The sequence below is a fragment of the Nylanderia fulva genome, unplaced genomic scaffold (genome assembly GCF_048542155.1).
Source record: "Nylanderia fulva isolate GAGA-0341 unplaced genomic scaffold, ASM4854215v1 Scaffold36, whole genome shotgun sequence".
NCBI lineage: Eukaryota > Metazoa > Arthropoda > Insecta > Hymenoptera > Formicidae > Nylanderia > Nylanderia fulva.
In genome coordinates this window covers 1006381-1021830 of record NW_028190433.1, presented here as the reverse complement: position 1 = coordinate 1021830, position 15450 = coordinate 1006381, and the positions used below count along the sequence as shown (strand labels likewise).

Sequence of the window (15450 nt, the reverse complement as noted above, 5' to 3'; positions counted from 1 at the left end):
AAGGTGGTGGGAGGCAGAGAACGCGCGCGCGTTCCGTGAGCGCGAGCGAGATAGTGGGAGGAGGGAGGGAGGAAGGGGAGGGGCGTCCGGAGCTCCCCCACTCGCGGCGGCGCAGCGCTCAGTTCAGAGTGGTAGTCGCCTTTCACGGGTACGGTCGAGTCGGTCGCTCAAGCGAGGCCGGAGTAAACGTAAACGATCGCGATCTCGTCCCGGGTTCTGAGTTTCTCGGAAATTCCGCCGCCGCCCGGTGAGTTTGATTGTTCGATCGCGCGCTACTCGCGAACGTAATATCCCTTTCTCCGGGTTCCGTTACGAGCCGAGATCCGGGCTCGCGGTGACAAATCGCGTGGAGCAGGAGCGAGAGTGCAATATCCCGGAGGAACGCGAATCTCTCCCTCTCTCTCTCTCTGCTCGCATCTTGTGCGACACAGGGGGGTAGAGAAAGACAGACGCGCGTCTCGTTCTTCGACGCGAGGCAGTTTTTTTTTTTTTTGGAAATTGTCTCTCGCTTGAAGATTGCCGCGTCTCTGTCCGACTTGCTGTGTCGCGTGAAGTTGCCGGTGTTTACGTGTCGTTGCGCGTCCGTTCGCGCGTGTTGTCTCCTCGGTCTCTTGCCGGTGATCCTCGCTCGCGATTGGTGCGTACAACTCGCGGAATTCTCAAGTTCGAGGAAAAGATTTTGCCGTCCGAGCGAAATCTCTCTTCCCTTTTCGCCCGTTTCGTTATTATCAGACTTTATTTCGAAGTATCCGTCGAAGCCGGTTTCTGTTTATTCGGTTGTTAATATCACTCGAGTGAATTGTTCGGCGTGTCGAAGAAGTGTGTAATTTTTGAACAGTAATAACAATTCAAGGAAGAAGTCTTTCGTACAGATAAGTCCTTTTATTCTATGTTTACATTGAGAAAATGTTTTGTTGACATTGATGTTTGTGACTAGTGTTTACGAGATTTTTACAATCAGTTGTCAATGTTGTACGCAAAAGTTGAAGAAAATGTAATATTAAATTTACGTTATATATTCTTGTAGATATTAAAATATATTTAATCGATAACGCGGAGATTTTGCTATTATAGCTTCTCAATATTTTCTTAATATAAGAATTTCATTTTTATTCAGAGAATATATATTTTTATAAAGAAAAAATATATAGAAAATCACTCGTGATATTATTTTTGATTGAAAGAATATTCAGTTTTCTCTTATCATATATAAATTATACTCTTATCATATATAAATTATATTATTAAAATAAAATATATTTAAAATTTTTCTTGCCTATTATAATAAACTGTTCACATACATTTCCGCTTGTTTTTTTTTGCGAAACTGTGTAACGCGTAATTATAAATAATATGTGATATACATTAACAAAAATACTATAAATTAATAAAAGAAGATATTAAACATTTTTTTATTCAATTTTATAGCTTGCTTTTAGCAACAAAATTTAAAACAAAATTGAGGTAAAGTTCTTTTTTGCATGTGATTTTTGCGCCAGTGAGATAATATTTTTTTATCATATATTTGATAATCTTGTTACTTGCATAAAAATGTTATTTTACGGATAACTAATGTATTTGATATTAATTATTTTTTCATTTATTTTTTAATAATTTCGGTATTGTAATAGCTAATTTTTCTATACAATCGATTACATTCAATGTACATAATTGCGTCCATAAACTAAAATGATTATTTATTAATTATTCCCAGCGGTTAAGGATTAACGAACATGCATATGCACGTAATTATGGTCGCATCGGAGCACAGATGGAAGGAATTTAATTACGATCGTCTTTGTAACGAATTGAGTAAATCAAAGTACACGAAGTCTTCGTTTAATTGACTCGATCTTTTAGAAACATAATCGAAAGCAAGTAACTCAATCAGTGTAATTTCTTTAGTTCTCTTTAATCTCTTGAGTGCCATATTATCTTTACTTATTCACGATACTAAACATATCACACAATAAATTAGAAAGAGACTGGAGTAAATGAAACTGTTTATATCTTTCAGCTCAAAAAATAAAATTTGAAACAAGATATAATTATTTTTTTCTCTTTAGATACATATAAATCCTTAAATATTATATACATATATCACAATGGTGCATAATAGCAAAATATCAATATTTTACATGTATAAAATATGTATAAAACCTTAGGAAAAAAGCGCGATGTCGCGTCTGATCGAGAAAATCTGAATTTGCAATTTTCAAATTTCGCGCGCACACTCGTAGACGCGCGGCTAAATTTCGATAACTCGAGCGAGGATTGCCAACGTGTGACGACGAAAATCGTGACGTCAAATTTCGTGTTTCGCGCGCGGCGAACATCGGCGGGAGTCCTTTCGTGTGCTTCGCGTCTCCGTTCGTGCGAAATTCGCGAAAGACATCTTCTGCTTTGAAGGCTGGTGTGCGTCGTCGTCGTCGTCGTCGTTCGGATTTCCTGGCATGGAGTGATCTGCTCGTCGTGACTTCCCACGCAGAACGACCGGCCCAGGACTCTTCGAGGATGAAGGGCAGACACGCGGAACGAACTGTCGCCATTCGGTGAGTCCCTTTTCCTTTTCGAAAGAAAAAAACGACAGCATTTGAAGGCTCCAGATGCAGCGATGCGGCAAGTATTGTCGCTTCAAGTTCAGAAAATAAAATTTGTTCGTTTCAGCTGCACCTTTTTGTATTTTTTGCATTTAACATTGTATATTTATTGTATATTAATATTGTATATTTGAGTTTAATATTTTAGGAAGAAGGAAAAGAGAGAAAGAAAGAGGCAAAAAATTGAAGGAGCAATTGAAACGAACAAATCTATATAGGCAGATGCAGGAGAAGAATACGGAAGCAGCATGTACATATGCATAAAGAGAAAAATAGCTAGAGAAAGATAACTACAGATTTCAAATTTGTTTTCACGATCGTATTTATTATTCTAATAATTATCTGATATAAAGTAGAAGTATAAAGAAAATTAATATTTATTAATAATATCGCACTTTTCTCTCTTCTCCGAAAAAAGATATTTGAATGAATGTTTCAAGTATAGAAAATTATTTCAACTGTATATTTTTTGCGATGATGCGAGTATTATTTTGCGACCTAAATCCCATGCAGTTTCTGTATTTTTGAGCAAGAATTCCGAATGACTATTCAATAATATATAATTTAGAGATCCGTTTTAAATATTAAATCGTGTAATTAGGAGAATCATATATAAGAATTATAGAGACTTATTTCTCTATATCTTACTATTCTATTATTATTTCGTCCATAGCAAATTTCTTACATAAACGAGTGAACAAAATTCTAGTCCATATGTAAATAAACAAATAAATATATATATAAAAATTAAAATTTTCTTAACAGAAATGTTTTTATTTCACAATCAGCTCATTCTCGATATTAAATATCTTTAGAATTGTAATAAATAAATTAAAATTCTATTGAAGTAAAATTCTATTTAAAATTAAATGAAGAGAAATATATTATATATATATATATATGTATATATATTATTTATATATATGTATATTTTTTAAATTTAGTTATAAATGTATTTTGCTTTCACAGAATTTTAATTTAATTGTTAAATCTATAAGATATTCAATATCGAAAACTAGTTATAGAAAATGACATTTCTATTGAGGAAAGATCGACTCAGAGATTCTTCTAATAATAAGTTGATCCGATATAGAAATGAGAGGAAATGTATATTAAAAATTTCTAGGTCGATGCCTGTTTTAACTGTTCTGTTTCCAGGCATTGTATTATTTCGATTTGCTCCTGAATCGTACGCTATATTCATGTTCATTAACCTTTTTCATCGTGCAACTGTGCACTGTTTCCGACTTGTCTAGATATTAATATTTATCATTTAAATTTGTGAGGCGGAAAAAACAAATATAAAAATTGATTATGTCAAATTTTTCCAATGTAAAATTGATTTAGATAAAAAAGCATTCTTTATTCGAACATTTTTATGGCTAAAAATATAATAAATAAATGAAAGTCATTCTGACTTTTGATATTAACAATGACTGATATTCAACAATAATATCTGGAATGTTTTTAGCACGAATACATGTTCGATATTTTTTATTTTAACTCGAGCAATATCGTTCACGCTTTTCTCACGAGTGAAATATATTATAATTATGATATAACATGTTATAATTATTTTATAATTTTCTATATTAATTTTCTCTATCAGTCTCGATTATTATTAATCCAAATCCGTTGTAATGTTATGCGTAGTTATTTTTTTGCAACGTAAATCAATTGAATATGCAATCGTAAGTTTCGTGAAAGACGACACGGAGAGAATTGTCTCTTAGAATTTACCTTGAAAATGATGGTAATCGTGGGACAATATGGTATAGAAAGAATTTTATAAGAATTTCTCTGATTAATATTTACTACAATAAAAATTATTATGTACATAGTAAAATTAATCGAATATATTTAACATCTTATTTGTGGTAAATATTAATATTTTTTATCGTGGTAAATATTAATCAGAGAAACTAGAAACTCTTCTAAATAAAATTCTTCCAACACCATATTGTTCCACGATTACCATGATTTTCAGGGTAAACTTTAAGAGAAATTTCTCTCTGTATATCTTTTCAAAATATGCACATCTACCGCTCGACAAAATCTTATTTATTCGGGCGCGCAAGGGTGTAATATCGTTAATGTAAAGTTTCGCCGGTCACGAATAACGCCTTACTCAATTCGGCTTGTTTTTGCGCTCATGCGGAGATGCAACACTTCGCTGGGTGCAGCAATTACGAAACTCGCGGTCTAAGTTTGCCTCGCGAGCAGTCGCGATAATGAACCGAGATCGCCGTGTGGTCTCCTGGTGCAATATAGTGTATGTGCTACTATTTGGAGAGTACAGTGTGCGCGTTAACTCTTGAAATAATAATGCTATAATGAGAGAGATGCTATACAGCATCCCCTTTCTCGAAATCATTCTTTCGCTTTTCTCTCCGTATAATTAGATTTGTATATACATTTTTGTTTACAACTTCAAAATTATTTGAAACAATTGCATATAGAATTTGCATATAGAATATATGCGATTAAAAGAAAACATGCTCTTTTGGCCAACATTTTATACGTTGTATACGAGGTGTTGTTCCATTGCTATAGATAAACTTTGGAGATTTATCTTGATTTCGTCTGACGACACCGTGTGTATGTAACACAGGAAAATTTTTCACGTGTGATGTTAGGTGTACTTTAAAAGTTACCGTCACATTTGTAACGGACATAAACAATCGATCGTAGCTGTCTCTCTTGTCTCGCGCGTACAGTAATTAGGTAAAATAACACGTGTCTATCGCTCGAGTTGCAGAGAGGCGTTTTTCGACGCTTTTCGCGCGCGGATTTATATTTTATATAGAGAAAAGCGTTTCCAAATATTTACCCAGTCGTATTTCGGCGGCATGCTCGCCGAGGTAAAAGCAAAGTGTTATACGGGTCTATTGCAACGGCGCAATATTTTCTGCCGCGGCACATTGTTTACCGATTGCGTCCTTGTTTACCACCCATTGATTTTGCAACATGCGTAAAACGGAGCATCACCGGTGCCGAACGATTTTTCGACCCTTAAGCAACGGTTCTCCATGAGAACACAAATATGTTCGGGCCGTCGATTTTACAGTATTTTTGCAATTATTTTGCGAGAGAGAAAGAGAACGACGTTCCATGAATTTATATTTCTCTTTTATCTTACAAAACTTTTGTCGAAAGATCGATTTTTTGCATGATATAGTTATCTCGATGAAAATGATTTTTAATAAACTTCGCCGAATTGAGTCTTCACCGGTCCATATGTATGTCCATATATATTTGACAATTTATTTTTTATTTTGTTACGATATATAATTCAAAGAGCAAAATCTGTAAAATGTAGTAAAAATTTAAACAGAAACTTATTTATCTTTAAAAATTCTATAGGCAATTTTTGCATCGTTATTTAATTATTTATCAATTTAAATGCCGGTAGATTTAACTCTGTGAAGTTGGCACGGCTTTTTTCGATTTTCAAAAAAAACATATGAGTTCTAGTAGCACTTTTAAGAGTTCTAGAGTTCCTGATAGGTTTCGCAAATAGTTCTGTCAATTTAAGGTCAAAAAACGAATTTTTTAAAAATGTCGTGCTAACTTCCCGTAGCACGACACTTATGCAAAAAAAATTTTTTATTCATGTATTTCGATAGATTTCGACGAGATCTAGAGTTCCTGATAGATTTTAACAATAGTTCCGGCGAACTATGCATTCTACGAGTTAAAAAACAAAATTTAAACGATATTTGTAAAAATTTTATCTTGTTGTGCTAATAGAAATATTCATTTCTCACGGCGCAATTTGCGAGCTCTAGGATAGTTCTGACCTCCAAAATAATGTTCGACAATAGTTCTGTCGATTAACCATAATTAACTTAATTAATTAATAAGCTATTATAGCACGACATCGCGGAAGAGTGTCGTGCTGGTAGAAATATCTATTTCTCTGGGCGCATTTTACGAGTTCTAGGATAGTTCTGACCTCCAAAATAATTTTCGATAATAGTTCTGTCGATTAACAGTAATTAACTTAAATAATTAATAAGATAATTATAGCACGACACTCGAGCAAAGGGTGTCGTGCTAAGTATATATCGCAGTTCTAGGGGGGGTTTTGGCCAGTTCTCGTAGAGTTCTATGCTTTTCAATTATTTTTAAAAATAGTTCCGGCGATTAAACATTTTTTAATAATTTTTAAAATTTTTTAATGTCCGATTTCAGCACGACACTCGAGCAAAGGGTGTCGTGCTGAGTATATATCGCAGTTCTAGGGAGAGTTTTGGCTAGTTCTCGTAGAGTTCTATGCTCTGCAATTATTTTTAAAAATAGTTCCGGCGATTAAACATTTTTTAATAATTTTTAAAATTTTTTAATGTCCGATTTCAGCACGACACTCGAGCAAAGGGTGTCGTGCTGAGTATATATCGCAGTTCTAGGGGGAGTTTTGGCTAGTTCTCGTAGAGTTCTATGCTCTGCAATTATTTTTAAAAATAGTTCCGGCAATTAAACATTTTTTAATAATTTTTAAAATTTTTTAATGTCCGATTTCAGCACGACACTCGAGCAAAGGGTGTCGTGCTGAGTATATATCGCAGTTCTAGGGAGAGTTTTGGCTAGTTCTCGTAGAGTTCTATGCTCTGCAATTATTTTCAATAATAGTTCCGGCGAGTAAACATTTTTTAATAATTTTAAAAATTTTTTAATGTCCGATTTCAGCACGACACTCGAGCAAAGGGTGTCGTGCTGAGTATATATCGCAGTTCTAGGGAGAGTTTTGGCTAGTTCTCGTAGAGTTCTATGCTCTGCAATTATTTTCAATAATAGTTTCGGCGAGTAAACATTTTTTAATAATTTTTAAAATTTTTTAATGTCCGATTTCAGCACGACACTCGAGCAAAGGGTGTCGTGCTGAGTATATATCGCAGTTCTAGGGGGAGTTTTGGCTAGTTCTCGTAGAGTTCTATGCTCTGCAATTATTTTTAAAAATAGTTCCGGCGATTAAACATTTTTTAATAATTAAAAAAATTTTTTAATGTCCGATTTCAGCACGACACTCGAGCAAAGGGTGTCGTGCTGAGTATATATCGCAGTTCTAGGGAGAGTTTTGGCTAGTTCTCGTAGAGTTCTATGCTCTGCAATTATTTTCAATAATAGTTCCGGCGAGTAAACATTTTTTAATAATTTTAAAAATTTTTTAATGTCCGATTTCAGCACGGCACTCGAGCAAAGGGTGTCGTGCTGAGTATATATCGCAGTTCTAGGGAGAGTTTTGGCTAGTTCTCGTAGAGTTCTATGCTCTGCAATTATTTTCAATAATAGTTCCGGCGAGTAAACATTTTTTAATAATTTTTAAAATTTTTTAATGTCCGATTTCAGCACGACACTCGAGCAAAGGGTGTCGTGCTGAAATCGGACATTAAAAAATTTTAAAAATTATTAAAAAATGTTTAATCGCCGGAACTATTTTTAAAAATAATTGCAGAGCATAGAACTCTACGAGAACTAGCCAAAACTTCCCCTAGAACTGCGATATATACTCAGCACGACACCCTTTGCTCGAGTGTCGTGCTGAAATCGGACATTAAAAAATTTTAAAAATTATTAAAAAATGTTTACTCGCCGAAACTATTATTGAAAATAATTGCAGAGCATAGAACTCTACGAGAACTAGCCAAAACTCTCCCTAGAACTGCGATATATACTCAGCACGACACCCTTTGCTCGAGTGTCGTGCTGAAATCGGACATTAAAAAATTTTAAAAATTATTAAAAAATGTTTAATCGCCGGAACTATTTTTAAAAATAATTGCAGAGCATAGAACTCTACGAGAACTAGCCAAAACTCCCCCTAGAACTGCGATATATACTCAGCACGACACCCTTTGCTCGAGTGTCGTGCTGAAATCGGACATTAAAAAATTTTAAAAATTATTAAAAAATGTTTAATCGCCGGAACTATTTTTAAAAATAATTGCAGAGCATAGAACTCTACGAGAACTAGCCAAAACTCCCCCTAGAACGGCGATATATACTCAGCACGACACCCTTTGCTCGAGTGTCGTGCTGAAATCGGACATTAAAAAATTTTAAAAATTATTAAAAAATGTTTAATCGCCGGAACTACTTTTAAAAATAATTGCAGAGCATAGAACTCTACGAGAACTAGCCAAAACTCCTCCTAGAACTGCGATATATGCTCAGCACGACACCCTTTGCTCGAGTGTCGTGCTGAAATCGGACATTAAAAAATTTTAAAAATTATTAAAAAATGTTTACTCGCCGGAACTATTTTTAAAAATAATTGCAGAGCATAGAACTCTACGAGAACTAGCCAAAACTCCCCCTAGAACTGCGATATATACTCAGCACGACACCCTTTGCTCGAGTGTCGTGCTGAAATCGGACATTAAAAAATTTTAAAAATTATTAAAAAATGTTTAATCGCCGGAACTATTTTTAAAAATAATTGCAGAGCATAGAACTCTACGAGAACCAGCCAAAACTCCCCCTAGAACGGCGATATATACTCAGCACGACACCCTTTGCTCGAGTGTCGTGCTGAAATCGCACATTAAAAAATTTTAAAAATTATTAAAAAATGTTTAATCGCCGGAACTACTTTTAAAAATAATTGCAGAGCATAGAACTCTACGAGAACTAGCCAAAACTCCTCCTAGAACTGCGATATATGCTCAGCACGACACCCTTTGCTCGAGTGTCGTGCTGAAATCGGACATTAAAAAATTTTAAAAATTATTAAAAAATGTTTACTCGCCGGAACTATTTTTAAAAATAATTGCAGAGCATAGAACTCTACGAGAACTAGCCAAAACTCCCCCTAGAACTGCGATATATACTCAGCACGACACCCTTTGCTCGAGTGTCGTGCTGAAATCGGACATTAAAAAATTTTAAAAATTATTAAAAAATGTTTAATCGCCGGAACTATTTTTAAAAATAATTGCAGAGCATAGAACTCTACGAGAACTAGCCAAAACTCCCCCTAGAACTGCGATATATACTCAGCACGACACCCTTTGCTCGAGTGTCGTGCTGAAATCGGACATTAAAAAATTTTAAAAATTATTAAAAAATGTTTAATCGCCGGAACTACTTTTAAAAATAATTGCAGAGCATAGAACTCTACGAGAACTAGCCAAAACTCCCCCTAGAACTGCGATATATACTCAGCACGACACCCTTTGCTCGAGTGTCGTGCTGAAATCGGACATTAAAAAATTTTAAAAATTATTAAAAAATGTTTAATCGCCGGAACTATTTTTAAAAATAATTGCAGAGCATAGAACTCTACGAGAACCAGCCAAAACTCCCCCTAGAACGGCGATATATACTCAGCACGACACCCTTTGCTCGAGTGTCGTGCTGAAATCGCACATTAAAAAATTTTAAAAATTATTAAAAAATGTTTAATCGCCGGAACTACTTTTAAAAATAATTGCAGAGCATAGAACTCTACGAGAACTAGCCAAAACTCCTCCTAGAACTGCGATATATGCTCAGCACGACACCCTTTGCTCGAGTGTCGTGCTGAAATCGGACATTAAAAAATTTTAAAAATTATTAAAAAATGTTTACTCGCCGGAACTATTTTTAAAAATAATTGCAGAGCATAGAACTCTACGAGAACTAGCCAAAACTCCCCCTAGAACTGCGATATATACTCAGCACGACACCCTTTGCTCGAGTGTCGTGCTGAAATCGGACATTAAAAAATTTTAAAAATTATTAAAAAATGTTTAATCGCCGGAACTATTTTTAAAAATAATTGCAGAGCATAGAACTCTACGAGAACTAGCCAAAACTCCCCCTAGAACTGCGATATATACTCAGCACGACACCCTTTGCTCGAGTGTCGTGCTGAAATCGGACATTAAAAAATTTTAAAAATTATTAAAAAATGTTTAATCGCCGGAACTACTTTTAAAAATAATTGCAGAGCATAGAACTCTACGAGAACTAGCCAAAACTCCCCCTAGAACTGCGATATATACTCAGCACGACACCCTTTGCTCGAGTGTCGTGCTGAAATCGGACATTAAAAAATTTTAAAAATTATTAAAAAATGTTTAATTGCCGGAACTATTTTTAAAAATAATTGCAGAGCATAGAACTCTACGAGAACTAGCCAAAACTCCCCCTAGAACTGCGATATATACTCAGCACGACACCCTTTGCTCGAGTGTCGTGCTGAAATCGGACATTAAAAAATTTTAAAAATTATTAAAAAATGTTTACTCGCCGGAACTATTATTGAAAATAATTGCAGAGCATAGAACTCTACGAGAACTAGCCAAAACTCTCCCTAGAACTGCGATATATACTCAGCACGACACCCTTTGCTCGAGTGTCGTGCTGAAATCGGACATTAAAAAATTTTAAAAATTATTAAAAAATGTTTAATCGCCGGAACTATTTTTAAAAATAATTGCAAAGCATAGAACTCTACGAGAACAGGCCAAAACCCCCCCTAGAATTGCGATATATACTTAGCACGACACCCTTTGCTCGAGTGTCGTGCTATAATTATCTTATTAATTATTTAAGTTAATTACTGTTAATCGACAGAACTATTATCGAAAATTATTTTGGAGGTCAGAACTATCCTAGAACTCGTAAAATGCGCCCAGAGAAATAGATATTTCTACCAGCACGACACTCTTCCGCGATGTCGTGCTATAATAGCTTATTAATTAATTAAGTTAATTATGGTTAATCGACAGAACTATTGTCGAACATTATTTTGGAGGTCAGAACTATCCTAGAGCTCGCAAATTGCGCCGTGAGAAATGAATATTTCTATTAGCACAACAAGATAAAATTTTTACAAATATCGTTTAAATTTTGTTTTTTAACTCGTAGAATGCATAGTTCGCCGGAACTATTGTTAAAATCTATCAGGAACTCTAGATCTCGTCGAAATCTATCGAAATACATGAATAAAAAATTTTTTTTGCATAAGTGTCGTGCTACGGGAAGTTAGCACGACATTTTTAAAAAATTCGTTTTTTGACCTTAAATTGACAGAACTATTTGCGAAACCTATCAGGAACTCTAGAACTCTTAAAAGTGCTACTAGAACTCATATGTTTTTTTTGAAAATCGAAAAAAGCCGTGCCAACTTCACAGAGTCGGTAGATTTTTCCTCTAAATTTTTTCAACTATATGTTTTATGTGGAAAAAGAGTTATATCACCTATAGTCAGAATATTGTTTCTTTTTCGTGCAAGCTTCTGTTATAATGATTGCGTCTTAGAAACGTGTGAAAGTTACGTGAATTAAAAACGAGGCGAAGTTGCGGAAGCGAATTCGCGCGCTATAAAGAACGAATGAGTGAACGGGCGGCTTTGCTTTCTGTATTCGTCGTTGCGTTTCGAGGGAACCTGAGCATATCGCTTTATAAAACCGTAGGAAACGGCTTCCCGAGAGAAATGCTCCGGCGCATCCGCCAGGCAATAATCGTTCCCGGAGAAGAGCGCTTGAAGCGGAAAGTTCCCGGCACATTTTTCATTAAGCGCGCGAATCCTCGGATTTAATTGAAACCGAATATCACAGCGAGACTTGAAATTTCGCCTTTTCCTTTTACTTGTTGCCTTTTTTTCTTTTTCTCTCCTCGCAATGATACGAATCTTAGTCTAATGCGGTCTAATGAATGACAGCTTGCAATAAATCGTGAACTTTCCACATTTGCAGATCCCTACATTTTTAATAGCCCGTACTATGAAAGAATTTTCTCTTAGAATTTACCCTGAAAATCATGGTAATCGTAGAACAATATGATATTGAAAGAATTCATAAGAATTTCTCTGATTAATATTTATTACAATAAAAAATATTAGTATGTACATAGTAAATTTTATTATGTATTTAGATAGTAAAATTAATCGAATATATTTTATTGTGGTAAAATCATTAATCATGCAAAGAAACTCTTATAAAATTTTTCCAATACCATATTGTCCCACGATACCATAATTTTCAGGGTAAATTCTAAGAGAAAATTCTGTGTAGATTTTCAAAATGCTGAGATTCGTGCAAATTATATTCACGCGCAAATAAATTATTGCTACGGAAAATCAAAAGGTTAAAATTATTTGTCGCATATTTTCTTCCATAGTTTCTCGTCATAATATGATTTCGAGTTTGTATCGTCTTGTCTGAGTCGTTCAAGTTCATGGTTTGAAAAAAATCTCACGTTTCGCGATCACGGTGAACTTTGTCGGATTGTTAGCTTCGATTCTGATCCATTTCGTATCGATTCGTAAGCGAGCTGGCTTTATTCCACGTAATCCGAGTACTGGTACTCAAGGCACGCAAGGTCGGCGATCGTCATCGAGGTGCTGGCGAACGCCGCGGTGAAAGTCTATCCGCGTGGTAGGGATCTCCCGGCCGTATGTTCATGCAGGAATGAACGCGGAATTGTTCTTGGGAACGAAAGTCCCTGGGTCGGAAAACTTCAACTGACCTGCTGCGAAAGAGTTGCGTCTAACATAATAAGTACTCGAAACGTCAAATTTTCAAATACCTCTTTGTGAACTTAAAGCACCTGTTTTTTTTAATATCTTTTTGTAATTGATAACAGAAAAATTTTTCCTCTGAAGAGCTACATACAATTTCTCAGATATTTTCCACAAAATGAATAATAACTTGATTGCTTAACTTGTTGGAAATCGCATATATTTATAGCATGGCAATGTTAAACACTTCCGTTTGAGTAAAAAATAGGCAAATATGTATATGGGTACAAAACGATTAAAATAGTTCAAGCTGAAAGTACAACGATATTAAACTGGTCTCAATACGGTTCCGGTCAACATTGAGCGTATTGAAATATCTCCATATTGCCGATCACGAAGCTATTTTTGGAACTTTTATACGGTCGGTCTCGATTGTTAATTATAAACAGCATTAAAAATTAGCGCGCTTGTGATAAGCTTTTTCAAATTGTAAAATATTAATATCTTATTTGCCGCGACTAATTATTGAATAATTTTGATGCGCACTAGAAATTTTGTATGCTGACAGGAAAGCTTTATGCTTGAAATATTTAATATTTTTGACGAATCAAAATAAAACTTTTCATTTAAATTGAATGGAAATTAAATTCTTATTTTTATCTGAAAATTCAGATAAAATATATAAAAATGACGAGAAATCTTTTGAGAATAAATTGATTTTTTAGAATTATATATGCTTTTGGAATTTTTGGATTCAGTTCAATTACAAGAAATTCTTTTTATTTCCCACTGTTTTGTTCTTTTAACTCGATAATCGATTCAAACGAGCTATTGCAATTTTTTGATTGTTCTATCTTGAATGCAGTGGACCGTCTATGAATTTGACCTAACACGTTCAGCAGAATCGCCATTAAGATGTCCATTAGTCTCGTGTGTCTTTGTCAGGCTAATCAAACAATACGTCACCTTGATTGTATTGCTGAAATAGGCACTTGATTGTCGTGATTATGCGGGAGAACTACAAACGAGCCTGCGTGATAGATATCTCTGGAGTATGTTCGATATATAACAAGTATGATCATTACGCATGAATGCTTTGTAGCGCTTTCAAAAGCGCTTTAAGGCTTATTAATATTGAAGCGCACAGATTTTTCATTTTAAATGTCAACCATTAAAATCAAAATCGAAGCTTTTATCTGCTATTATAAGTACATATTCATACATTTAAATAGCTATAATGTAAAGTTTGAAACGAAAAATGAATAAATTATGTTACTCTTTGCAAAATTTGATACCGATGAGTTTTCCTTTATTAAAAATATATTGAATTAATAGTTTTTTTAACCGCGACGATAAATGAACTGTTTCTCTCGAATTAATCTAGAAAGCCGCTTATAAATAATGCAATATTACTTATCGTGCAATTTGAATTACTTTACTTTAATAAAATTTTAATTTGAGTTCAGTTACTTTACATTAAAATTTAAAATAAAAAAGTAAGAAATTTAAAATGCTCAGTTTCCACGATATCATTGACGTTAAAAAAAAGAGCTTTACAAGATTGATAATTCTGGAACACTTCAGGCATTATCATTTTTATTAGAACAGGGAAAATAACTTTCGTTAAATTTTGAAATCGTTACAAAATAAAACCAGCACGCGTTATATCCAAAGACGAAGTTTCGTGGAGAGATTATTGCGTCTCTTATTAGAATCAATTAAAGTATTTTGCTTCCAGAAGCATTCTATATAGTGTATGACGCGCCTCGCGCCATTTCGGCCTTTCTGGAATGAAAAGGTTGCAAACTTGTAATCTTGTTAGGACGTAAAACTGAAAGTTTGCGACTTCATAAATTCAATCTCACGCGCCCGTATATAGTCGTTATTAAATTAAGCGCGGTCGCGTTCCAGGTCTGTTCTATCGATATTACTTTGCGCTTAAAACGGAATTAATATAAAAGTAATGTACGATTTGAATTAACACGTAATTGTAATATCCTGTAATTTATATTGCTGATATGTTTATAATTTAAAAAATGTATCATCAGTTTGTGCATAGAAGCAAAAAATTATGCGAATATCGATTAAATCTGCGATTAAAAAAAGATTTAAACGGACTCAAAAATTGTATATAGCACATTAAATTATATTATATATATTTAATATATTATTATTTTTTCATAATTTTTTAATTTTACATGCCAGATATTTTAATAACCAAGCATATTAAATTAAGATGATTACATCTGTCCAAAAATTAAGTTGATTAAGGGTTTTTACAATTAAAACAATTTGAAATAATTCATATGTCAAATATTTGTAATATTTTAGAACAACTTAATTTTTCTGAAATTTCTAGAACATTAATGTTCAATCGAAGGCCGAATTAGACCGTCCTCGACT

General features: G+C 34.1%; 1 protein-coding gene across 1 annotated transcript in view; it reads left to right on the top strand.

Moving 5' to 3' along the window:
- Window positions 1–140: 140 nt before the first annotated feature.
- Window positions 141–15450, top strand: part of Cad87A (cadherin 87A) — a 231946-nt gene continuing 216636 nt past the window's right edge. Inside the window, exons 1-2 of the mRNA XM_085485287.1 lie at window positions 141–148; window positions 2410–2552. Of these exons, the coding sequence (XP_085341413.1) occupies window positions 2515–2552 (38 nt within the window). The 5' untranslated portion in view covers window positions 141–148; window positions 2410–2514. The remainder of the gene's footprint in view (window positions 149–2409; window positions 2553–15450) is intronic.